The sequence below is a fragment of the Centruroides sculpturatus genome, unplaced genomic scaffold (assembly GCF_000671375.1).
Source record: "Centruroides sculpturatus isolate CEXI.00-Female unplaced genomic scaffold, Cexi_2.0 scaffold7, whole genome shotgun sequence".
Lineage (NCBI taxonomy): Eukaryota > Metazoa > Arthropoda > Arachnida > Scorpiones > Buthidae > Centruroides > Centruroides sculpturatus.
This window is the reverse complement of record NW_019384510.1, coordinates 1,185,036-1,210,913: the sequence shown is the minus strand read 5'-3', so window position 1 is coordinate 1,210,913 and position 25,878 is coordinate 1,185,036. Positions and strand designations below refer to the sequence as shown.

The 25,878-nt window shown below is 38.8% G+C and overlaps 1 protein-coding gene across 1 annotated transcript; it reads left to right on the top strand.

Moving 5' to 3' along the window:
- Window positions 1–1,296: 1,296 nt before the first annotated feature.
- Window positions 1,297–17,352, top strand: LOC111622381 (leucine-rich repeats and immunoglobulin-like domains protein 2). The gene is made up of 4 exons (XM_023364742.1): window positions 1,297–1,577; window positions 14,086–14,976; window positions 15,052–15,214; window positions 15,611–17,352. The coding sequence occupies exons 2-4, from the start codon at window positions 14,104–14,106 to the stop codon at window positions 16,933–16,935; spliced, it is 2,361 nt and encodes a 786-aa protein (XP_023220510.1). The 5' UTR covers window positions 1,297–1,577; window positions 14,086–14,103; the 3' UTR covers window positions 16,936–17,352.
- Window positions 17,353–25,878: the final 8,526 nt, after the last annotated feature.

Genomic DNA, 25,878 nt, shown 5'->3' with positions numbered 1-25,878 from the left:
ATCCGTAAAATTGTTTTTTTTTTTTAAATTAAATATTTTTTATGCAAAATTTGCTTAAAGTTTTGGAATTTAACATAATTTAAGAAAAGTTTGAATTTTTAGAAAATATTTTGAACGATTTTTCGTATTTTTTTGAGATTTTAGAAGTTTTCCTCGGAAATTTGCCAGGTAAAAAAGTTAAATTTCAAATACGCTTAAATTCAGGAAGGTAAAAAATTAAATACCCGAAAATTTTTACACGAGATACGTGAAGATTGGTATTTAATAACACTTTGTACCATTAAAATCAACAGAAGCATTTAGAAAAATCCATCAAAATCGACAACAAATATAAGAAGGAAACATTAAAATGGCGCGTAAACTCCATTAAAATCGAGAGTAAAAATCACAAACGAAGTAGCCATTAAAATTAAAAACCGTACAAATATTTACAGAGAGCCTGGAAATCACGTAGACAAATACAGTGGCAGAAACCCTAGTAAAACCTAATAAAATCAAATACAATACTTAAAGCCACGTACTGTACAAGCATTTATACCACGAAAACGAGTAGACGAAGAAGACGTAGAGAAACCACGAAAATCGAATAGAAGTGGTCAAATATGGAGGAAGAATGCGGGCAAATGAGGAAAACAAAGTGAGCAGAAGGTTAAAAGTGAAAAGCAGACAGCAGTAGAAACTGCGAAAGCCGAGCACGACGGTGGATAGGCAAATAGGAAGTGGGGAAGGACGGCAGTAAAGCGAACGGAGAAGATTTTCGCACGGTGCGCGGACGGGCAGGTGGCACTCGACCGGGTCGACGTAACGCCCGCGCTTCACGTGCAACTGTTACGGGAGCAACGCCTTTTTTCGCTGCCAAATTCTCCTCTTAAAAAAACCTGTTTGATCAATTTGTCTCGGAGCGTGGGAATTGCATATTTTCCGAAGCGAGCGATTAATGGCAAACTGGATAGAGCTTGAAAAACAATAATAAACGACGACGACTTCCAAATAAACAACCACCGCAAAACACAAAAGAAAAGGTAAGAGTTTGCCGGAGTAAACGGCGGGCCACGTTGGCCACCGGTCCGGACCCGGGCCTACGTATAAATGCCATAAATATAGGCGGGCGTAATTTACGTAACCGGCGGACACGGGGGATTTTCGTAGTTGTTTTCCAGCGGCAACGTCGACGGCGCGGGAGACGTCGGGTAAATCGAGTGGAATAAAGGTCAACATCCAGGTGCGCGCCGACACCCCCCCCCGAGGAGTAGACCGATCCGGGACCAGTTGCCGGGTAGAGACGCGGATCACACGGCTTCAGTCGCGGTTGCTGCGCGGAAGGAGGAGGATGGACGTTTAGCGGAGTGCAATGACTCCCGGCGCTGTCGATTGCTCGGGCAAATGCCACTTCCTCGTGTGTGAACGGCGAAAATTATAACGTCTTGACGTGTCTCGTGACATTATTTTAAGCTCCGTCGACTTTCTCCGAGACCGCTGCGTTACTATTCCGGTTATAAACTTCACTTTCCTCGATTCGGTTAATAGGCCGCATCCCAAGACACTTTTAGTAGCCGCCAGGATTCGGTGCAACGCAGGTGAGTGCAGTCTTTCTCGCTTATCGTCTCCATCGCCCTCCTTTCTTAATCTCGCGCACATCTTCCAATTTCGCCTTTTTTCTCTGTCCTACACGCGTTTTTTTTTTTCGCCCTCTCCACTTCCGTATTGCGAAAAATCGCCTAGAAGAGTCCTCCGCGTACAATAAATCACCCAACCTGTTTCTATAAGGCCTACGTCTTATCGTGTTCTACTTTGGGGTGTTTCGCCGCGCGCGTTTTTCTTCTTATATTTATTTTCGCGTTACGTGTGCGGAGATTCGCCCGTCTTATCGATCTATCCACTGTTTTCTTTTGTGTTTGTGTGTTCGGACGAATTCTTTAGTCGGAATTGCTTCGCCTTCTACGCGCAAATATCTGTCCGACTTTATTTGGTAGAAAATTAAACGTACGGTACAGTACATACATACGTAAACACGGGAGAGCTTCATCGGAAAAGCTGGGGTGTCGTTCTCGTAGAAACTCGTAAAACGTCACCCGCGTAACTTAAAATTTACATTTAACATAAATTCCGTGACTATTTCTGTGGCGGATTACGCTTAATTATCGAATTATTGCCGGTAATATCGTTAAACGCGTCACTTTTTGTAGTGTTACGTACGGTTTAAGGGATGATAATGTGTAAAACAACTGGTAGATTGTTTCCGGAGCTCGGTTAACGTCACAAAGAAAGCCGGGACGTAGTATGATGCATCTTCAGATATAGCACGACGTAAGTTCTCGTCCGGTTAAACCACTTAAAAAATTTTTGTTACGTCGATAACGCATTCGGTATATCGAGTACTTCGTTACTATTATCTCACTTCTAATTCTGACATAGACAATTTTGTATATAAATTCCCTTTAGCGCGGCCGGGACGAAAGTAATAAAGGGGAATTTTTAATGGTACGCGGTCCTTCTAGTTTCTAAATTGATTGAAGTATCTAGCACTGAATCATTTTGTTGGTTTTATTATTATTTTAAGCATTTTCTTGCCGTTTTCTGTTTGTTAAAATGTGCCTAATATTAATTTCTGAGCGTAAAACAGATTTTTAGTCCGTTTACGGCCGTGGTGAAGCCGGCCATTAGCGATTTTTAATTCATTAAACGCGTAGGCGTTTGAGGTAATGAGATATTAATGTAAATGCACGCGAATTATTTATAAATTCCCATCAATTTTTATAATCGGATACGTTATTAGGCTACCCCAATTGCGAAAGTATACGACTCGTCCACCTGCCTACAACCTACATAAATGAAAATGGCTGTAGGAAAAAATAAAAGAAAAACACTGATTTCATCATTACTTTTCGAATAGTAAACATCAATTGAATAAATCTGATAAATCATCTTTGCAAATAAGTTATTACCAGTTCGTCCCACTTTCAAAAACACCGAGAGCCAAGTGTTTCGTAAAGGTATACATTCTCAATAGCAAGAAAAAAAAATTATTTTATAGCTATTTTTTATACGAAAGGCAATTTCCTTTGTCTTACGTGCATCTTCATCAATAAGGGGGAGAGGGATAAAAACTGTAACCTCTTCATCATTATTATAATGAGGTGGCAAACAAATCAACGGTGTGTGAAAAAGATCCGTAGAATACTGGCTTAGTGTTATGCAAAAGCGTTACACCCGGGTCTCGTAAGATACGCTCTACATGCTAATTTCAAACTCTAGTTTCTACATCTACCCCCCTCTAAATCGGTTTTTAATTGGAGCCTTCGACCAACTCGCTATTCTGTTTCCATAGAACAGATGCGCAATGTTTACCAGGTTTACAAGGTTACGTCTCAACTCCATTGTAAATATATATATTTCTGGATATTCGTAATGCTGGCTTTCGCAGTTTTATTCGGTGTATTTGATAAATTTATATTATTAAAGTCGATTTACACGCCCGAATTTTACGCGATTCGTAGTTTTGAATGATGTAGATGTAAGTTTACCACGAGTTTATTTAAATATAAGAGGAAAATGAAGGTAGATTGCATTTGACAATCGGTTTTTATTGCTCTTACAAATAACGATTCTTTACATTAGTCTTTCTGACCTTCGGATATTATGTCAAAACTTTCCTAGAATAATTCTTAAACTACTACATATTTTGAATTGCCAGACGTTAAAATTACGAAATTCTTAGAAAAAAAAGCATTAGTAACCGGTTATAGTTTGGTATATTAGGTACAAATGTAGGTGAGGAAACCTCATCCAACGCGAGTTACAATACTCACCGTGTTTGCAGTTGATATAAATGCAAATTAATCGCGCAAACTCGCGATTTCTTTCGATGATTTTGAATTTTTGTAATTCTTTAAAGGAAACCCAGTGATTTTCTTAATCGTTCGCATGGTTTAACTCTTTAAAACAAAGAATTATCTGAATTTCGTGCAAATATTTTGTAGAGAAATCGATTGAGTTTATAGAAAGAATGTGAGGTTTTATAACAACTGTGCACTCGAAGGAAAGTCGTCTGACAGCCGTCGATTTAAAAAAGTGCACGGAGCCATATATGGATAGGTATTGGGAGTTAACAGTTAGGCTGCGAGTGTGCTGCTGCGTGGGATAGTTTAGCAACAGGTATACACCTACGCGGAACTGTGTCAAGTCTATCAACCTTGAATACGTCCGATCTTCGGCAAATTCATTCTTAAACCCCTGGTCAATGGCCAATTCGTGTTTTTAGTAATCATAAAAACAAAACATACGTCTACTAGGCATAAAAATATATTCAATCGTTATCACGTTGCCATTTCTGAATCGTGACTTGTTCTAAATTTTTCCATTCTTCATCCATGACTACCTTTCGAATTAAATATCGTATTAAAGGATACCGTCTAACACGTATACGAGTAACAGTATCTATATTAAAGGAATCGGCTGCGAATTCTACTATTGTTTTCCTTTTTGAGGTTAATTAAAAGAAAAGTTCCCCCTTCCTTCGAAAGTCGAAAATGAATTTTTGACTTTTCTCGTTTAAATTGAATTTTTTCGGGATGAATTTACGCCGAAAGTACCCTCTCTCGAGCTACTTGGTTTAACTTCTAAGAAAGACAAACGTACAACAGTTGGATGAATGCGTGCCAAGGACATTCGTTTTGACAATGTCTTGTCGGTAATACTTTTTATAGTTTTCCCCTCTCGTTCTATAATAAAGACTATTATGTTACAGGAAGATCTTTCGAAATCGTCTTTCCCAACGTTAATTAATCTCTGGACAATATTTAAGTATCGGAAATTCTTGTTTTCTCTGTGTTAAGTAGCCCATCGTACACGGAGTTAGAATTTATCCAGTATCTTTAAGACAATGTAGAACTGTGTAGAACTTTAATCGTACAGGCAATAACACGAATAAAACAGAGGAATATTTTATAGAACATCGAGTCTGAAGCTGTTTTAAATGTCTCGTTAGGAAACCGTTCACACCCGAAATAGAGAGTAATTAGAATGAAGAGAAATCGAGTACACGGGATACCGAAGTACGTAAAGATCGATTATGTATCTTTGAATATTTTAAAAATGAAAGACGGGCTGCTTGGAATTGAGCTTAGTACTTTGGTCAATTTACGTGACATAAAAAGGAAACCAGGTAACGAAATCAGATTATGCGAAATTATGTCAGGATCAAGTGTAAGCCCCTTCGTAACACTTGTAAGACTGGTGCTCTCGACCTAACAAGCTGGCAGATCAAAGGAGGAAGATCTCAGAATCCTGCCATTTCTGTTTTACTAACCTAAACTTCATTGTCTGCACGAAATAGGACAGTAGAACATAAGCGCACCGATTCGGGACGATAGAGCCTACCTATGCCCACGTTTAAACTGATTAATTGTTACATTACTTTAAAGTTTAGTTTTTATCGTCGAGTCAGAAAGCGAACATTTCTAGTTTTATCGATAGAAAAAGCACGAAAGTATTTTTACTTTTAATATATTCGGGATTAATCTTACGAAATTGTTAGACGTTGTGTCGAAATTGTTACCGTCTAAAGACAGAAACATTTATTTTAATGAGCGTGTTCCCCTATTTTATTCTTTTTCTTCTAGGGAGTGATAGTCATCGCTGCCAGAACAATGGACTGTATGTGTTTTGGCCAGTCACTCTTCTTCTCGATAACCCCTCATTTAGTAGAAAAGTCATAATGCCCCACCCGACTAGTTTGAAGATTTCTTGTGTTGTCGAAATATTCTCGACCCTGTCGTGATTATATCGGGCCTCTTTCACCCACTCTTTTCTACCACTGCAACAATCGCCTCTTGTTAGAAAATGGTTATGCATCCACCTGCATTCTCGACCCTTAATGATCCATCTCTCCGCGGATGGCCAACGCCCTCAGCAATGACCAGCGGACATCACTAAGAAGAAAAGGTTAAAGAACTCGCTGTGAAAGGGGTGAACGAACCGTCAACGAGACATCCCGATACGTCGTGGCGTAAAGACCGAATGCTCCCGTAAACAATCGAAATCGAAGCGTGCAACACCTACAACGGTAAGGCAACGAGTGGCGGACGAATGGAGAATGGAACATAAATGTTTTAAATTCAAGGTTACGCGGACGAACGTAAACATTGCGAGTCTTGCTTGACCACCCGCCAATTGTCTTAAGTTTTTCTGTTGCGGAGCGGGTTCTTTGTAGCCACCTGGTCTCTCGACGGTAGCGGGAATTCCTCTCCAATCCTTCTAAAAAGAGCCTTTTGTTTTCCAACTGTAATAACGAGGCTCTCCGGTTATTCGGGGAATGTGTCATACTCGGTTAAGGACCAACTACTATTGCCACGCTGGCAGAAATAAAGGCGGTAGCCGCTCCGATGGCTTTAATTAAGCCTGCGCAACGAGTAACTGACAGATAAAAAAAACGCTACTAATCCGGGCTGACGGGATTACGTACCACAAATTCTCTTTAAATTACCCGTGTACGTCGATTGAAATGCCGAAATTCGGCCTCAATAAACCAATTAATATCCCGGATAAATCTTGGCACGTGTTTCGTTTAAAGCCAATTCTACTTTTACCAAAAATTAGGGGTGAACAACTTGGTTAAGGCACGATGGACCAAGTATCACTCGCGTGCATACGTGTTTCGCCCTTAATCTCCGAATGACCCTTTAAAGCCGTAACAATGCGCTAAAATGCCCTTCGAAATGCTTTACGGCAAAAAAAATGATAATGCAACGTGGCTAGTTATGTCTGCTCCATTAAATATCCGTTCGGGAGGATGGTTAAGTTTAATTTTACGCACTTTTCATCCAAATTTCTAATTAGGTTTCCGGCACGGACAACACGTGATGGCTTTTTTTATGCATCGATACAAATAGGACGTATCGAAGTGTTTTACTTCATTTCGTTGGCAATGGTTTAATTTTCAAGGATATGGTCTAAATGTTACGATTTCGATGCACTTTTTTCGTTGCCGGTAAGCGATTATGCCATCGAGGCATTCGGAGAGGTGGCACAATCGGTCTATTCTAAATTAATAAAGGCATAAAGGTATCTTTATAGTCTAAATCCGGTATTCTTAACGCACTTTTGAGTTGTCTTTGCTGGCAATTTTGGCGTAACGGGTCGACCCGTTCGCTTTTCCTTTCACTTTTTTTCAATCTTAGTTGGGTGACATATTGCCATAAAAACTTGACCTGTTCTAATTCTTCTCTAAACATTTCCTGCTTGGTTTCCTCCATATTAGATTTTAAACAAAAGAAACAATACAGTAATGAAATATTTCCTCACAACGCCTTTAACTAACACAGGAAATGAAGAATATATATTGAAAAAAATATCCTACTTAAGGGAAAATTTCCTATTTTCTGTAAATGACGGCCAGAATTGTGATTCTGTATCTTTCGACTCGCATCGGATGAGGAAAATTAAATAATGGCGTATTTCCTTACTCGACTTTAATATAGAAGTTATTTTAAAATGTTTTATCGAAGGGAAATTTTCTTTGATAAAAATGCAAAGTGTAAGGAGGTCAAATTATGTTTGTTTCGGGATCCTAGATATACAGTTTGATAAAATATTCCCTTACTTGTCATTAACACAGAAGGAATGACACATATATATACCCGATAAAGCCTTCTACTTATCAAATTTCTATAACTCGAAGACTCCCGTATCTCTAGATGAAGTGCCTAGCTAAATATAATCAAAGAATATATGTTAAAATTTTCTATGAGTTTTAATCAAAGGGTTCAAAGTTTACCCATCAACCGAACTCCACATTTTTGCATGTGTATTTGATGCTATCTACTTAAATTGAATGATAAACTGTCTTGTCACTCGCTTCTGTTCGACACGAACACGATTAAATTACATAAAAAGACTCTGCTTAGTGAAATTTACTCGGCGCTGTAAGAAGTAGAGGAGCCACTTCAACGCGATTCCACTTCTTCAGACTCGTTCCAGGATCTAAGAGATGGCTACGGGGTATAATGATAACCCTATAGCAACGTTTCGACCCAACCACGTTACCTTAAATCCCATTCCTTGGCCAGGTAACCTTATTATACAACTAGAAACGAGTTACGGGACGAAAATTCTGTATTTTTCCACGCTGGTACCAGAATTTGAATACGGCTACTGGGTACAATCAGGGTAGCTGCACTCCCATCTTTATAAGGGACCATAAAAATGCTACCAAATCTGACAGGTTATCCACGATACGACCCACGGTAGGGTCAAGGCCACCTTCTAATCAGTGCCTCTCAACGGACGTGAACCGAATTAGGATATAAATGGCCGCCGTTCACGTGGGACGTTTTCTAGTTAATTATTCTTTAGGTGGCACTCGTAGCCACCTAGTGAGATGAGTCACGTTTCGCTGCGCCCTATATGATGCAGTCACTTTAACTTACTACTGACCTATATCCGGTATTTTGCTCGACGAGTTTACCTACTTCTGCCCTTTTTTTTAACTGCGCCTACTCGCCCCCGGAAAGACCTTTTTGTCAAAAATCCAAAAAATAAAATACTCCGAGGGTATTTTTCTTTAGAGGACCTTCCCCCGATCATAAAAATAAGTACTCCCAGTCTTTTAAGGAGATTTTGATTAACCGACGGTCATAAATAAGGGGGAACGTACCAATTTAAAGCTAGATACCTCCCAAGTCGAGAGCATACAACCTGAACACAGAGTACGAAAAACAAGAATAAAAAAGAATATTTCCAGCAATTTTTCCACGCTGGAACTGGGTCAAATTTCTCGGTGTTCCCCCCATTCCCCTCTTTTGAATTAAACTCAGTTAATGAACTCGAACCGATGGCGTGTATAAAGTTATTGTACTGTACGTTAAGAAAGCATCCCAATTATTTCTTCAAACATAAATATGGGTAGCCTTCTTTCGACACGGCTCGTACATATTGCAGCTCCTAATTATCTGACGTAAACGTTACCGAAAACCTGTTCCGTAACAAAATTGGTGACACTTCCCACATGAGATAACTAACCTTGACTTAGAATAGTAAAAAGTCAAAGTAAAAAGGGGCTAGCAGCTGCGACCGGTGCTTAAAAAATCGCTATACTCAAACCTGTTCCAATTTATTAATCAGTAAATTTGTTTATATATTTATGCCAGGAAAATCCTTGAAGTAGTCGATGGGATTAATTATTTTTAATTAATAAAATAAACTAGAATTTTAGAAGGTTGTCTTAATTTACGTTAAAGGGAGCGTGTGAATATCCATTCTTTTGTTAATTTGTTAATAATAGAAACTATTCTTTCGATCGGATCTGTAAAGAGGTTGTTCCGCTTCTACTCCCCAATGAATAAACATAAACATAAATATGCATTTTTTTCTGTAATAAATGAAATTCCAACGTGCCATTCGTGCCGTATTATGAATAATTTTGTGTGTTTCAATGAAGAAATTCTTGCTTTTTTTTCCTCCTTTCTACAATAATGAAGCTGTTGATGTACGGAGCTAATTTTTTAATTTTTATTGTTAGAAAAAAAAAACTAGACAGGAGAAACGTCTTGTCAACTAAAATGCATTTCACTTTCAATGACTTTTTTTTTTTTATTATCCTTACAATAATACAACCGGCGAAGGTTGTTTTATTCTCGTTTCCTTTACATAGAAAATATATATTTTTATCCCAATTAAATTATAGAAATGTTTCCTTTCGGTTTAATTCTATTTTCCTGTAGGAAAAGGTTGCTGGTTTCTTACGCGCAACGAATTAATTTTACTTATTTTTTAGTTACGAAATATATTTAATTTTTCCTTTACAAATTTTTAAAATATAAAAATTTCGTCGCTTTAACAATGATTTAATTAAAAACTATTCGAACGAACGTACTCGAAATATTTTTACTCCATTTTCTCCCATTTACGTCCGTTTAAACGAATGTACAGTCGACCCCCCCATAACACTGTTGAATATTCCGTTTTATATGAATTCCATGTTATACGAGTCACTTATATTTTACAAATAAGTGTGCCGGGCTGTGAATGGCTCACATATTTGTAAAATCTAAGTGACTCGTATAACATGGAATTCGTATAAAACAGAATAATTAACAGTGTTATAAGGGGGTCGACTGTAATTTATTTTTCTAGATTAATAAACTTAAGGTAAAATCATCGTTAATCGTATTAAACTTGATAAATCGCTGGCGTTTTTAAACTTTTCGGACCCGACTATAAATCACCGGGTTAATCGAATGACCAGACAGAACAAATCTTAAGTGCCGAGTAGAAATCTTATCGCTTCCTCCATTTATATTGACAGCGCTTGGTGCCACATTTCCACTATTCCGGAGTCTTTCTGTAATGAATTAGACCGAGGAAAGTCTTGACAGTTATCTCTCTATTTTTACCCGGGATCGTATCCTACTTTTCCTGTAAAATAATATTTTAACACCGTTTTAAAGCCCTAGAATTCGAATAATTTAAAAATATAACAGGAAATTCTTATTGATATCCTTCCTAGAAGGCAACGATTAAAATTTATCCACGTCTTTCCTATCTGAAAGCTCTACCACTGGATTCGTTCGAACGCTATTTATGGAAAGGTCACTTCCCGATGTACTCTTCTAAAAGACCTATAAGTGTTATTGTTATCTCTGGCTTTTTTTCTCACAACCGAGAACACTGGTCGATAAGGACGGCCATTATCTTATACATTGGATTATCGGCCATTACCTTATCTACAGGTGGAGTCTACAAATAGAAGTTCACTTTGCCCGAGTTAAGAGGAAGAATTACGATAGTGGACACCAATAACGATTTCGCTTTCCACCGACGACCGCTATAACACTCCGTAATCGTTAACACGGGAGAATATTTTGGAAAATCCAGGTCCTTCGACTAACAATTACCTACTTTTGACCGCAAAAATGAATGTTTTCTTCGTATTTAATGCTTCTATCTCTGATATAACTAATAAAAAAATTAATTTTCCCACTTTTCGAAAGAGCCATTAAAATTTTGTATTTATTATAATTAAAAAAAAAAATTAAAAACTGGAGGCATTTTCGAGGTCGACGAACTAGATTCACGCGGATGGATTTTATTTTAATTATGAGCATTTATCCGCCATTATGTGTAGGAAAATGCCGACGACGAAGACTTTCTCGGAAATCTCATCCCCCGAAACAAAGACAGTTTGGCCCTAGTAGTAGTTCTGCTTAATTTCGCCAGGGTGCGCTGGCCCGTTAATTTTCTCCACTTAACTCTATGCCCTTCTGCCGAGATATAGAACAGGTGCGGCGGAAAGGTGAGTTTTTCTTTTATTCCTGGGGAAAAAAAAAATACAAGATCAGATTTGATTCTTGGACTTATCGGAATTAAACTAGTTTAGTCCGGGTAATTATTTAGATAAAGAATTTTAAAATTCCTGTAGCGAAGAAGGGACGTGAGCGTTTACGTAATTTTCCTTCTTCCACGCCTAATAATCAGAAAATCAATAAAATTTTATTTTTCTTCGGAAGGAAACGTTGAAGGGATAAGGGTTTTGGGCTAATAAACCGCGTGAGAAGAGAAAAAAAGCCCATGCTGGTAGCGGAGTCGCACGTAAAGCGGGTAACCATCGACAGCTAGACGTATAAAAAGTTGCTAGCTGGGAATTTTAAATTTACTTGTTTTGTGTTATAGTGGCCGAGCGAATACCAGGACTGCCATCTTCTCTGATGAATGAATGGCCCGGGGCGGGCGGGTTGTTCGATAAACGGATGCCACACCCCGACATGTCTGATGCTGATGGGCACAGGTGTGGTGGTTGTTTTCGGAATCTTAAAATGATCCGAAACTGTTGGCCCGGATACACGTCGAATCCCGATCTCTCTAGGCAATTTCGCTACAACAAAAATTAGTGTTGTGTACTCGTCTCTCCTCCTTTCGGCGGGGAGATTACCTGTAGGCATCGCCAAGGTAGGGTGAGGAGAAGATCGGCCTTTAAACGCTGCGGTGAATTATTGTCTTTTTGTAGACCTTCATCAGTCAAATAGTGTAAAGGCCAATTACCGTCCCGGTTTGCTTTCTTTGCTTTGCTCTTCAATTATACTATATCTGGGTCAACAAGAATGCCATTTGTTTGCCACTTTGTTTGACTGCGACTTTTTTTAACTCGTCACCATTAACTATTTAGTCTATTTTCGTCGATTGTCGCCCTTCTGCAGCCGGGTCGTACGGTATTTTCCGAAGATTGCCATTCTCGAGATGTCTCTTTCTTCTCTTCTCTCTCCCCCTTATCGTTTCATCTTACGGAATTTCTATCCGGACACTAAATCCATCTAATAAAAAGACTTTCCCACTAAGGGGTGATATTTTCAAGGTCGGTTCTGTGCTATACCAAGTGTTTCCCCTAGGCAAAAATCCTTGAGACTACTTTTATATATGACTACAGCAGCATCGCTTCTTTATATAGCGTGGACGATAGCTTCATTACGAAACAATACATCGGACTGACTGGCTGAATATCGAGGAGCCAATGCACGCCGCATTCATCGAGACGGCGATTAGCATTAATTAACTAATGTGCCTTATAAAAAAAATTTAATTGCAGCCGGTTTAAAATCGAATCGCCTTAACATAATGGAAAACGTCTCACCAATCATCATTGACATGATAAATTAATTAATTTCGATTCATAAGTAGATATAAAAGGGGGGGAATGAATGATCTGGAAAGAAATCACTCTTCGTTTTTTTCTTTATTTTTCTCTTATTCAACTTCTCTAACACGCAAAAATTCTTCTTTTTTACCAACAATGTAACATTGTTGTTTTTTTTTTGCTCGTTAAATGATTCGATATTTATTAAATTACCCGTCCCGATTATAATTAAATGTCAGTTTTATAGAAAAAGAAAATTAGTGAATAGACTTTTACAAGAAATATGTCAGTCGAACAACACAAAAAAATCAAATCTAATTTAAGTTTCGACAATTAATTAATAATGCGGTGAACAAAATTATAATTCAACGTCGGTACATATTAATACAGGTGCACAGTATTAATACGTTGCTTCTTTAGAAGCAACCAGCAGTTTCAATAATTGTTTTAAAAACGCAAAATGTGTAATGTCAGCTGCAACAATTAACAATGAAACGAAAAGAATCAATTATAACTATAAACAGAGCAACGAGTAGGAGTCAGTTACGACTGTTATTAAACACAGGAATTCCGTATCTGTTACAAAAATTAATAGAGCAATAATAAATCGAAAATTAAAATTCAATGCCAGTTATGGCAGTTAATAGAGCAATAAATAGAAAATATATTTTCAATGCCAATCGAGATTATTAATTTAACGCGACTTTTTCATTCTATGTATGTTACTGTCGATGATAACATTACGACAGGCGACTAAAAATATGGCGTGAGGCGAAAATAATAAAGGGAATTCGTGTTGCGACATTTGCGACAGAATAATTACGTCGGTAGACAGATTATCGGAATGACAAACGAATGCGATACGAGTTTGAGGATAAAATTTAAATATGGAATTCGGATACAGTCAAGGGCACGAAGGAGGAAAATGCCACTTCCTTTACCACTCTATAATGAGAGAATGCTGCAATATATTAATAATTAATGTTAATGATTCACGCACGGTAAACGTTTTTCACTTTCCACTTCCGCATCGGATTGTTCTTTTGTGAAGAACTATTAATAAAGAAGAGTTAAACAATAATTTGTCGATGGTTTAATTGCTGGAGAGATTCTAATATTAAAAATCGAAGTGGGGTCGAGTGAATTTCCTGGTGTACTTTTTCACTTTCGCTTTCCTCTCGTATCGTAAATATTAATAGTTTTAACTGGCGGGTGTGGAATTTTTAATGGCATTCTTCCAATTGCATCACTGTCGAGTTTGTCGAGTTTCTCTACTTGCATCATTGTCGAAAATGACATTAATGGGGAAAAACCTGATTAATTTCAGTTATATAATATTGTCGGTGAGGTAATTATAATAAAATTTCGCTACAGGATATACAATTCTCGCTTGCTTTCGGAGTAACGTCGATGCTATTATAGACGAACGGTATTAAATTATTGTAATTTTTATCTTTCAGCGCATTAATCGAAGAAGAATGAAGGATAAAACCAGGAGGAGTCGAGAATGGACATTTTTAATATTATTTACTGCTCTTTGTTCCGTTTACGGACAGTGTCCTTGGTCCAGAGAGCTGGTGGATCTTCACACGGATTGTATTTGCACTTATAACAATGTGCAGAGGTTATCCGTTCAGTGTAGCCCGGTGAATTTTAACAAATTACTGAAGGCATTAAAGGATTCCGTAAAAGAAATTCCGATCGATCTTCTGTACATCAACAACAGCACAATAGACGTTCTAGAAGACGACACCTTCAAAAATTTGGATATAAAGAGCATTCAGTTATCACGCTCGGGGTTAAAGAACATTTCGACTTCGGCATTTTCGGGACTAGAAACGAAGCTAACGAATCTTAATTTGCACGGTAATCTTCTTAAGGAAGTTCCTACCCAGGCTCTGAGAAGATTAAGATTCTTGAGGGAGATCGATCTAAGTCACAATCTGATCCAGAAGGTATCGGACGGTGCTTTTATGGGCATTCCTATAACCACTCTCAAACTGGCAGACAATACTTTAAACATATCAAACGGCGCCTTTCGTGGGTTGGAGTCGACCTTACGTAACCTCAATTTGAAAGGTACCGGAATCGGCACGGTTCCGGTGGCAGTTAGAAGTCTTCACGTTCTATCATTCCTCGATTTGGCTCAAAATAAAATATCGGAAATAGCCGACGGGACGTTCGAAAACATGCACACGCTCACAGCCTTGAATCTGGAGAGGAACAGGCTAATCAATATCAACGGATCGTCTTTCAGAGGGGTCAACGATTCTCTTAGTTCTCTATCGCTGCTCAACAACTTATTGTTGGACTTTCCACTGGACGTTATAAATACCCTCACGGAACTCAGGGTAAGCTTTAAAATACATTTAATTAATAACACAAAAGTTTACCTACGCCATCGTATTAACTAAGGCTGTATTTAGGTTCTTGATTTGGGATTTAATGGCATCCGTTTCATCCCCAAAACGGCATTTAGTCGCAATTCGATGTTGACTCTTCTGGCCCTAGATGGAAATCCTCTACCGACCTTGCCTCTAGAAGCCTTTCAGCATTTAAATTCGACGTTGAGGGGTCTCAGCATAGGAGGTAAGTCTTCTCCACTCGATAAATATTTCACGGATGGAAAAAATGCCCATTAAAATTCTGATGCATGCATAACTATAATAATAAATGTAACAGTTTTGTTTTGCATACGTATAAAAGCCATAAAACCTTTTGGAAACATTTTACGAGCGGTAGCATTTTAACGATAATCGCCCAACCAGACAAACAAGTTAAGCGAAAGTCGTAGTTATACAAATTGTGATTTAGTAATTAATAGTTGGCCGGAATATAACCATATTTTGGTCATAGATATCAATTAAATTTTGAAATTTATGGGTGTAACGCGTAATCTGATATCACCTTAAGTGTCGATTACTTTACGCGTATTACTAACCACAAAACAGGATTTTATAACACGTTTTTATTTTATAATTTCAGGGTCGTATCTGGAATGCGATTGCAGATTAAAATGGCTGTCCGAATGGATCATTACCAATAACCTTCAGGTTACGAGTCGAGAGAGAAATCCTCAATTCTGTGGAAAACCGGAACATTTACGTTCGTACACTTTCTCGCAGATTAACCCACGCGACTTAGTTTGCGACAAAACCGTTCCGACGACGACGGAAACGACGGTTCAGTCTCGTACGACCAAGACCCCCAAGAGACTAGACGACTTTCGCACCGTTCAGAAACTTCCCGCCGACGAGAAGAGAGAAGAAGGCTCCGTTCTTAAAGTAACCCCGGGAGTGTCCCCCGATTCCACCTATCCCACGTTATCGAGAAGTGACAGCTCGCGAACACGCCTAGAAGACGAAGAGGTGCAAGTGGTAGACATCTACAGGAGTGGTTCCAGAATCGCGGTCGAATGGGAAAGCATTTCCGACAATCTTCTAGGATTCAAAGTCATCTACAGAAAATTCGGAGAAGACGAATTTCGAGCCGGTCCGGCTCTTCCGAAGACTCAGAAGCGATTCGAACTGGAGAACGTTCCCTCCTACGATTGTATTGTGGTTTGTGTCGTTACGCTCGAGGACGGTGTGACGCTGACTGCCGACAACGTCCCTCATCGCCAGTGCAGAGAACTGAAGAGAGAAGCCAGCGGCAAACCCATCGAAGTGGATAAAATCGTCATAGGTGCATCCGCGGCCATCTGCTCGCTGATCATCGTAGTGGTGCTGATTCTGGTTTGTTGCTGTCGCAGGAAAAAGCACCACGAAAAAAGTGGCGTGCCTCCTCCCGCTCCGGCAATAAAGTCGGATCACGAATGGGAAACCTCGTCCATGTACAGCGGTAGAAGCATTCCCAGAGCCCACATGTACCACTTAGAGCCGACCACCAACGGCTCGGTCAACCACAGCTTCGTAGTAGACGATAATCGTTCGCATCTTTCTCACTACTCCCAAATGCCCAATGGGTATAGCAAGGGTCGACCCAATGCCGACGGTCAATCGCACCGCTCCTACACCTCTAACAAGTACAACGGCAATCATTTTCTCGGGAATCCGGAACTCAGGAAATCTCAGCAATCATTATCGCAGATATCCGGGCATCATTCTTTTATCGGCAGTCATCTGTCGATGCCCCACCAGAAGAAGAAAGATAGATTGACATCTGCGGGTTCTCTGCACTCCTTGACCGAGTATTCATCCGACTGGAATGAAAGATCCAACTGGAAAGATCAAGAAGTCGATATTTATGTGGGTCAAAACAGAGCCATACCCACACACGCCAAGTATCGCAAGAGTTACGGAGGGAGGTGAACCACTCCGAGGACTCGTACGTCGGAAAAAGCCGAAAACCAAGACCGACGAGGGCCAAGCAAACCAAAAGAAATGTACAACCGAGTCGTGTAATACCATTTTAATCAAGTTTTCTCACTTATCTTGGTTTGTGCCATAACAACGGAGTATCGCCTCGGTAACGACAAACATTAATCATCGTTAACGTTATCATTCATCATATTCATTTATTACACCAATTTTAATGGATATTGTACGAAGCGTACTGTACGTCGCCGGACGCAGGTAGTCCTTACTCGAGTATTCCATAACTACACGAGATCGCGATGAAAACCCTCTTTTTGTAAATTTAAATTAATATTTTTTATATTAATGATTAAAAAAATATCGCTTTAAGAATTTGCTAACACCTTTTTAATCAGATCGTCATCAGTAATTTTGTACTACCTCTTTTTTAAATAAAAGGTATTTTGTGTATTCTTAAAAAACTTTTCCACAGTTTCCAAAATCGTACACTAACTGATGGGATAATTTATTCAAAATTAAGGGAGGATTAACGTGTGAACGACACTAGAAATAACCTCCACCCAGAACGTCTGAATGATTTCCACAAATATTCCGACCTGGCGTATTCAAATGAGGTTGTTGGCGACGATCCTTTTCTTATGAAAATAACGCCATTGAAGCGCGAAAAATCCCATTGCGCTATAAGGAAATTTAGATTTTTTGTGGCGCCTCAATACCCCGATCGACCCGGGCACACGCGAGACAAAACAATATTAAATTGGCCGGTAACGAATCTCGCCCCTTTACGGTAAAATAAGGTAGAAACGGCGTAAAGTTCATTTATCCGCAGCCATTTTTTATTTGGTCTTTTTCTTTTCTAATTATAAGAATGGTAATGCCTTAACAACCGACTCTCTTCTTATCTCCTCCCTTCATCGATTGTCATGGCTTTTGTCACGATTCAGCTCGGGGCTTTCCGAAACCATTTTTGCTCTTGTGATTTATATCCTGCTTGATTTGGACAGCAAATAACTACCTTTCGGCCATTAGCGAAAGGCTGCCGAGTTATTTGACTCGCTGCGAGTTTTTACCGATTCTTAATCAAGAATTTCGATTTTTCAGATAGAACCCAATCGCGTGCCAAAGGATTCGACCCGTAAAACCGGGCAGGAAGAATAATAAACAAATACAAATAATTGATTGGCGGCTTCGCCACTTTTTTGCGCCTCTATTACCCGAAATATGAGACTTTTATCCTTAATATCGCGGCAAAATTAATTAAAACGTCGGCAAAAATTCTCCGTAAATTTAAAGAATGCGCGTTATACGTTACCATCCAAAAGTATTTTTAACTGTTGGGGAAGGTGCGTCGATACTGCCATCTAGTGTTGAGAAGAGTAATTATTATTCCCGATGTTTCGAAGACTTCCGAACTAAATCAGTTTGTCGGTCTGTCCGTTAGAATATAACATTTGAAAAATTCTAATTATTTTCTTAATAATATTCCTGTATGAGAGTAGACAATTAAAACTATTAAGTATATTTTATTATCACTTAGAAATGGCGTAAACTTTATTGTAAACTACGCTTTAAAACAGAACATTAAGCGATAGGACAAATAATTATTCGTCTGTACGATATATTGTGTTATATTATTATTCTACGGGATAAGTTTTATTTGTCTTCCAATTGTTTTTGAGTTTTTGATATACGATTATTATGAAAAATAAACTAGTATTCTGCGTTGACTTTTTCGTACGATGAAATCCATTAAATGATACAATTATTTTTCCGTAAAATAACAATGAGAGCGATAACGAATACCGTACTAATAACCGTGACGTCATAGGAGAAGACGAGAAAAAATACTAAAGGTCACACCGATAAAAATTCTATATCACAACTTTGCCTACCAATCACGATACTTCTATTATTCCACAGCAGGGAAATGTTTTCTTACGTGAAGCACCGTATCGCCATCTGTTGGTTAATAAGCGCAATAATTTTGAAATGCTTTTTACTCCCGCTTCCGATCCACTGAGCTATAATATTGCGTGTAGTTTTCTCTTAAAAAGCAGACTTAAAATTTCGCAACACGTCATTTGAGAAGAGCGACGCGCGGCGGCAATCGATCTTACAATTTTTACACACATCTGGCGAATTATAGTACGCATTTATTTGCCGTATATAAGTGGGCCGAGCGGAACATTCGGTTTAAGCAGAAACTTAAAAAGTTTACTTTTCCTTCTGGGGCCCCCGGCAGTTCTATTTGACCTAAGTTCTACGGCCCACCAGAGGCCGAAAGGTTCCGTTCCCCGAACACCGGGAGTTCGGTCGTGGGTTCGCGCTTGGCTAGGACGTGGAGTTTTCTGGGTTTTCTCCACGTCCGTAACGCCCGAATGGGGGCCAGTTACTCTTAAAAATACCTCCCGTAAGGCATTCCTCCTAGGCAGAAGTGGTGCGTCGCCGTCAGTTTCGTAACTACCATTCCCGCGCTTTGTGCAAGAATTTTGCATTTCGGCTCCTTAATTAATTAGGTTTGGGAAAATAATAAAACAAATACACGCATTTGCACTCCCTTTCAAGTAGACTTTGCGCGGGTGCACCCGTTACACCTGCCTAGTTACGGCACTGGTGCCGTAACTTAACTAAACAAAACTAAACCTAAGTTCTATAGCGGGGGTGGGCAAGCGAGAGTTCAGTGGGAGCCGAAATGTAGGTTTTGCAAAATGCATGGGAGCCGCAGTTCTGTACTTTTTTATTCTGTGCCACAGTTCTGTACCGCGATTTTATTATATAATATAAATATAATATAAAACAAATATTGAATTTTTTTAATAAACATATTTTCACAAAGTTGTGGAAATAAAATTGTAAAAATAATAATAGTGAGCAGAAATTAACACTTTCGGCAAGAGCCGCATTTGCTGGTGTCTGTTCTATAGAAATCTTAGCCGCTCCTGCGGTAGGTTTGTGAATTTTATAATTATTCTGAATCATGTTACAGAGAATACAGGATTGGATCGATTGGGTACAGCAACGCAACACATGGGTAATGTATCGAGGAGAATGCCTCCTAGGAGAACGATTTCGTAGAAAATTGGCACCTATTTAGTTTTTAGACACGTGAAGAAAATCCGGAAATTTCACGTAACCAACTGTTAATGGCGCTCGAAACATTTAACTTTTAATCGTTTTGTTAGTGTCTCACTCGGTTTAAATCACGGGCATTTCTTTCTTCAATTTCGAGTCACCAGTCTGTAAGCAATCGTACGAAATCCGGAAACCGAGTAAGAGCGGACTTACCAGACTTGAAATATTTTTCAGCGAACACAATTACATTAACCTAAAAAAAAGTTCTTTGAATGCCGGAACCTGTGACTTGCCCAATGAATTGGGGAAATCGTGCTTTTGCAACCTAACACAAGACAGTACAGAAATTACGCCTTATGTGTTTCGGCATCCGTGCAACGCCTTCCATCGGGAAATAAATTATTTTTTCGTTAAAGAGTTTCGAAGTACGCTGAAAGGCTCGATCTTCTATTTCCTTTTGCTTCGTTATTTACTTTTCTGCTTGCATATTTTCTAAACGGAAATTGATGACGTAAACCTTGAAGAAATTGCGGGCTGGCAAACTAGAGAAGACGACGGTGTCAAAACTTTAAATCGAATATAGGTTTTCACTTATCGGTACTTTCTTTAAAACTCTTTCCGCCCTGTGGACACTAAGAGGGTCTCATTTAGCGATTCCACTACGGGATGGTGAGGGACGGGGACCGACATATCCGGTCGGACCACCTCCCGAAAAATTCTTGGGGATTTTTCGACCCGTCCGGATTCGATTCCAGGTTCCCCAAAGCGGCAAGTCGCCGCGGTCTCAAACCTTTCAAATCTGGCACGCGGACTCAAACCTTTTTGAGTCCGCGTGCCAGATAATGGTATACACCCCTGCACTAAGCGCTGACGGACCTTTTGTTCGTCTTCGCAGTTAGTTTTGGTTTTCTTTTGAATCGTTCTAATCTCTTTTATAAACGCTTTGAAAAGCTAAGAAAATCAAGAATTACTTTTATAAGACTTAAAATTGCTTTAAATAACTCTTGTATGTTTGTTATGGTATATTTGCATTTTATTTAGACACTTGAAAAGGGCTTATGACCACAGCGTTTTAAATAAATAAATAAATTAATAATAATAAACTCCAAGGACATACAAATGAAGTTTGGCCTAGAGAAATGCAAAACACTTCACATAGAAAAAGGAATCCCGAAGAAAGAAGATTTTGCGCTTGGAAATAAAGACGTTATTGAATCCATGGAAGAGGACGAGTTCTACAAGTATTTAGTATTCTAACAGGACAAAATAACAGAAAATACACAAATAAAAAAAACAGTAAATAAATAAAGTAGCAAACAGCATCAAACGTTCAGAAAAGACCGTTCAGCATTGTTCTTCAAAGCTTATCCCGCAAGACCGCAGACGAATTATTAATGCAGTTTCTAATACCGCATCGTCCACGCGTAAAATTTGGGACGATTTGGGTATTTAAGTACATCACGAAACCGTTCGAAGGGTTTTACACGACAACAACAACATCGTTTGGTCTCGAATGAGAAGTGCCCCGCTCTTAAGCCCGAGCACAAAGCTGCCCAACTCAATTTTGCTAGGAAAAATATGGCCATTCAATCGAATAATGTAAGTTTTTTGTTTCGTTTAGACTAGGGGTCCCCAAACTTTTTATCCCGTCGACCCGTTTATAAAATATTTGTTTTCTTATCGATCCTCAGATTAAGTATCTAACAAAAACATTAAATCATTTTTGCATTTCTAACGTTAAGAGATAAGGAGACCCGCGTAACAACCCAACAAAAGAAGTTACAGTTCACATATCTTATAAAATCCATTTAATAACATTAACAGAAAAAATTTTCCACTGATTTATAATCTTAAAAAATAATAGCAAAATTATAGATAGATGGAAATTTGCATATAGTTCTTAAACCGTACGTGCCATAATACGTAAAATACACAATTATCTTTGAAAACATAAGTTATATTGGATGAAAAACCTCTTACTGTCATTTTGCGACTACTACCGAATGCCTTAAAAATACGTTAACATACATTTTTATTAAAATAGTTGATATTAGTGGGATGGAAGTGTCCAAAGAGAAGCGGCGAGATTACTGATAATCTGTTGAAAATTGGTAAGTTTTAGTCGCAAATCACCACGGATTTCCAAGTTTTATCTGTTCCTCCGTTTTGTCAAAATTGCAGTCGCGTGGCTAAAACCAGCTTCAATCACGTATGAAGTTGGGAATGCGAGTAAGAAAGGTTCGGCTTCCGCTCCGAGCTCGGTATATTTAGTGGCAATATCGTTGTTGCTCCAAAATTCACCGAGATTTTTATTTTTAAACAACGCTTCAGCTTCGAGATCTACACATATTTCAATCGGTTCATCTTCTAAGCCGGGTTCGCTACCTTCGTTATCTATTTTTACATCAAATGGATTAGCGAACCATTCGGGAACACGCATATTCTCCGAGTCTTCGAAACGTACTTTAAAGTCTTCTCTTAATTTATCGAGATGTTTAATATATATCTCCAAATAGTGGTCGAAAACCTTTCATTTTCTTTTAGTACTCTCGAGTTTGAAAAATATTTAAAATCGGATCGTGCCAGTGAAGATTTAAGACCGATATCTGGCAAATGTCGAGATTCTCCGGTGAATGTGAACATTCACACAGTCGTTTCGTGTATGTTCGAAATATATGCTAAATATTTCGAACATACACCGGCAAATGTATGTTCGAAATTCGGCACGCATTGATGGTGAATGTTGAATAAAAATATTTTTATTTCGTTAAGTCAAAAATGCAACTTTTTAAAAAATACGTCAAAATAGGAGAAAGCTTAAGTAACAGCGCGTGTAAATAAACTGTTGAACTTAAAACGAACAGCACATTCTTAATCAGAAAAGAAAAATAATACGCAATAGTAAACTTACACATAAATTATGCGATTAACGTTATACAATCTTATTTATTGCAACAACTTAAACTGTTATAACACTTTGAATTTCACAAGAGTCCCTCGGTTTTTAACTGCATTTATTTGAGGAACACTTCTTTTTGCAATGACAGCGTGTATAATCTTGCTCTCCACTTTTCAAATTATCTGCAGACGCTTCTCTCGGCGATATTTCTTGAGAAGAAATCTTCTCTATGGAAAATTTTCTTTACAAATTACGAACTGATTACGGGTATAAAACTGCTTGAGGGTACCTTTTTGTTTGCAAATTTATAAAAGTCGGAGTCTTCTATTCCAACAACAACCGCCAACACGTTTTGAGCATCTGTACGGCCACGGTCGCCATCGGGGACTTGTATTCGTACTGTATCACCAATTTGAGCAGGAGGAAATTTTCTTTTTGAGGTCTGTAACATTTTCGTTGCTCGCAGTAGAAGATTCTCTTTCGCGGCCGCTCTTTTTATAGAAATAAATTCGTGTTGTTCAGTCAGGGCTTGACACGAAGACGTGGCAGGATGCGGCTCCTCTTCAATATTTTCTTTTGGAATACGGTATTCGTTATGGCCACTGCTTAAATTTCCTTCAAAATTATTAACAATTTCTTCGAGCTGTTCTTCGGTTTCAATATTTGCGATTTGTTCGCCAGGCAAATATGACGGTGCTCTGCCTCTTTTTGGTTTAACGCCAAACGTGGCTTCGTAAGGACTTTGGCATATTTCTTCGTGATATGTAGTGTTCTTGGCAAATTGTACAAAGGGCAATCCATCTGACCATTTATTTGTGTCGTTATCGTTCATCCATGCAGTTAACATATTCTGTACATCCCGATTGGCCCTTTCAACCGACTATGACGAGGCTTTCCACCAACTATTTTGACATCTCTCCACATAGCGCATAGTTCGGATATGACTCGATTACAGAATTCCCTACCATTATCTGAATGCAATATAGCTGGGGTACCAAATGTTAAAAATATTTGAAGAAGGTGATACGCTACTTCTTCAGCTGTCTTAGTTTTCGAAGATAGTAACTGGACAAATTTCGTTAAATGATCTCGATATACCATTATGAACTTATATTCGCCATCCTCGTGTAACTACGGGTCTATCAGATCGACTCGACATCTCGAGTTTAACTCCGAACTGACCATTGGTTTCGCAACAATACCTTTTTTAGGTGCACTGTGTTTCATTTGACATTGTTTACATAAATTTAAATACAACATTACAACTTCATACGTAATATTTTTGTATTTAAGTTGCAATTCTTTAAGCATACGTATTCTTCCTCCATGGCCTGTTCCGCTGTGAGTTTCAGATTGTATACTGAACAATTTATCATTGGCAACGTAATACTGTATATTCGTTTCTCCTGGTTTGAATGGAACAATTAATTTCTCTTCGTCATTAATTTTTAAAACGTCAAAACGTTTTAATCGTTTGAATCGAAAGGTGTGTTGCACTTAGTTTTAGCAGAAATCACTTCAGAAAGTATTTTAGAGTACTTTTCTTGAGAAAAATAAAAACAATTGTCTTCTCGTTTACTCGCAATTAATGCACGTAGCGTTTCAAAAAAAATGTTCTTGGTTCACTGCAGTATCCATTCAATATAAATTAAGGTATTTGATAGAAAAATAAAATTCAAGAAAACATTGCACGCACTAGCAAACCTTGCGTAAGACTGACAAACAGCAGTGTTCCAGAGTATAACAAATAGATACCACGTGATTTCAATTGCCACAGAACAAAGGATTTGGCGACAGACTGTCGCCTCTCTGTCGACGTCGGCTTCTTGGGTGTCGTTTCGACCTCCACCGAAGCTTATCTGTGCTTGTCGACATACACCGGCGATTGTTCGAATGTACAATAATATAACCAAATATTCGGTCTTTCGCCGACGTATTTTGTGTGTTCACATTCACCGGAGAATATCGACATTCTCTAATTTCTGTCTGCAAACGCTTCTGTACTATATTAATGATTTTTGAAATAGTACGATATTTTCTCTGTAAAGGACAAAATATCTACATTTAGTCTTTAGATATAAAATACTTAGTGACAACCCTACTAGAGTGTAACAGTGCCACGTATGTCTGTGTATAATGAACTACCAGCGTTCGTAATATGTTTGTGACACTAGTACAGTTGCCAGATGCGTGAAAACAGAGTAACACATGGTTAAAGCGGCGTAGGCTAAGGCAAAACTCAAGTTATAACTAGGGTAGTCAGTAATGTTGATCGTATCAGTATTTCGAATTTTTATTGGAATATTCTATTTCTTTCCTAGACAGTTTAATTGATCGTCTTTGGTATTAATCGACCCCCTTTCGACCCTCGTGTATTAATCGACCCTTGGGTTCGATATCGACCACTTTGGGGACCCCTAGTTTAGACCTTTTTTTTAACTCTTTCCCCCCTGTGGGCACTAAGAGGGCCTCATTTTGCAGTCTCATTATGGGTTCGGCCAGGCCCACAATGGGGCTGCCGGGTGGTGAGGGACGGGACCCGACATATCCGAACGGACCACCCCTCCGAAAAATTCCTGAGGATTTTTCGGGGGGTGGTCCGTTCGGATTCCGAGTCCGGGTCCCCCAGAGCGGTAGGCTGCCGCCTTTGCCGCTCGGCCATTCGGCCGCGTAGTTTAGACCTATCGCGCTAGCACAAGAAATAACAACCTTTTTGTCGTATAGATAATCTTTTCGGACGAAACAAAATTTAATTTGGATGGGCCAGATGGTTTAGCGTCCTATCGACGTGATTTACGAAAAAAGCTCAAAGAAACTTCGGTGGCGGGAGTGTTACGGTTTGGGATGCTTTTCTGCATTGAGAAAATTGGATTTGGCATTCGTTACCTGTCGCGTGAACAGTGCCGACTACCAACAACTTCTGGAGAACAAATCGCTGCCGTACAAACATAGATTCAGAAAAATTC

Excerpts from the sequence above, each read along its gene's own strand:
- LOC111622381 (XM_023364742.1), top strand. The coding sequence starts at position 14,104 with ATGAAGGATAAAACCAGGAGGAGTCGAGAATGGACATTTTTAATATTA. Across the intron at positions 14,977-15,051 it reads ATACCCTCACGGAACTCAGG|GTTCTTGATTTGGGATTTAA; the intron begins GTAAGCTTTAAA and ends GGCTGTATTTAG. Across the intron at positions 15,215-15,610 it reads GAGGGGTCTCAGCATAGGAG|GGTCGTATCTGGAATGCGAT; the intron begins GTAAGTCTTCTC and ends TTATAATTTCAG.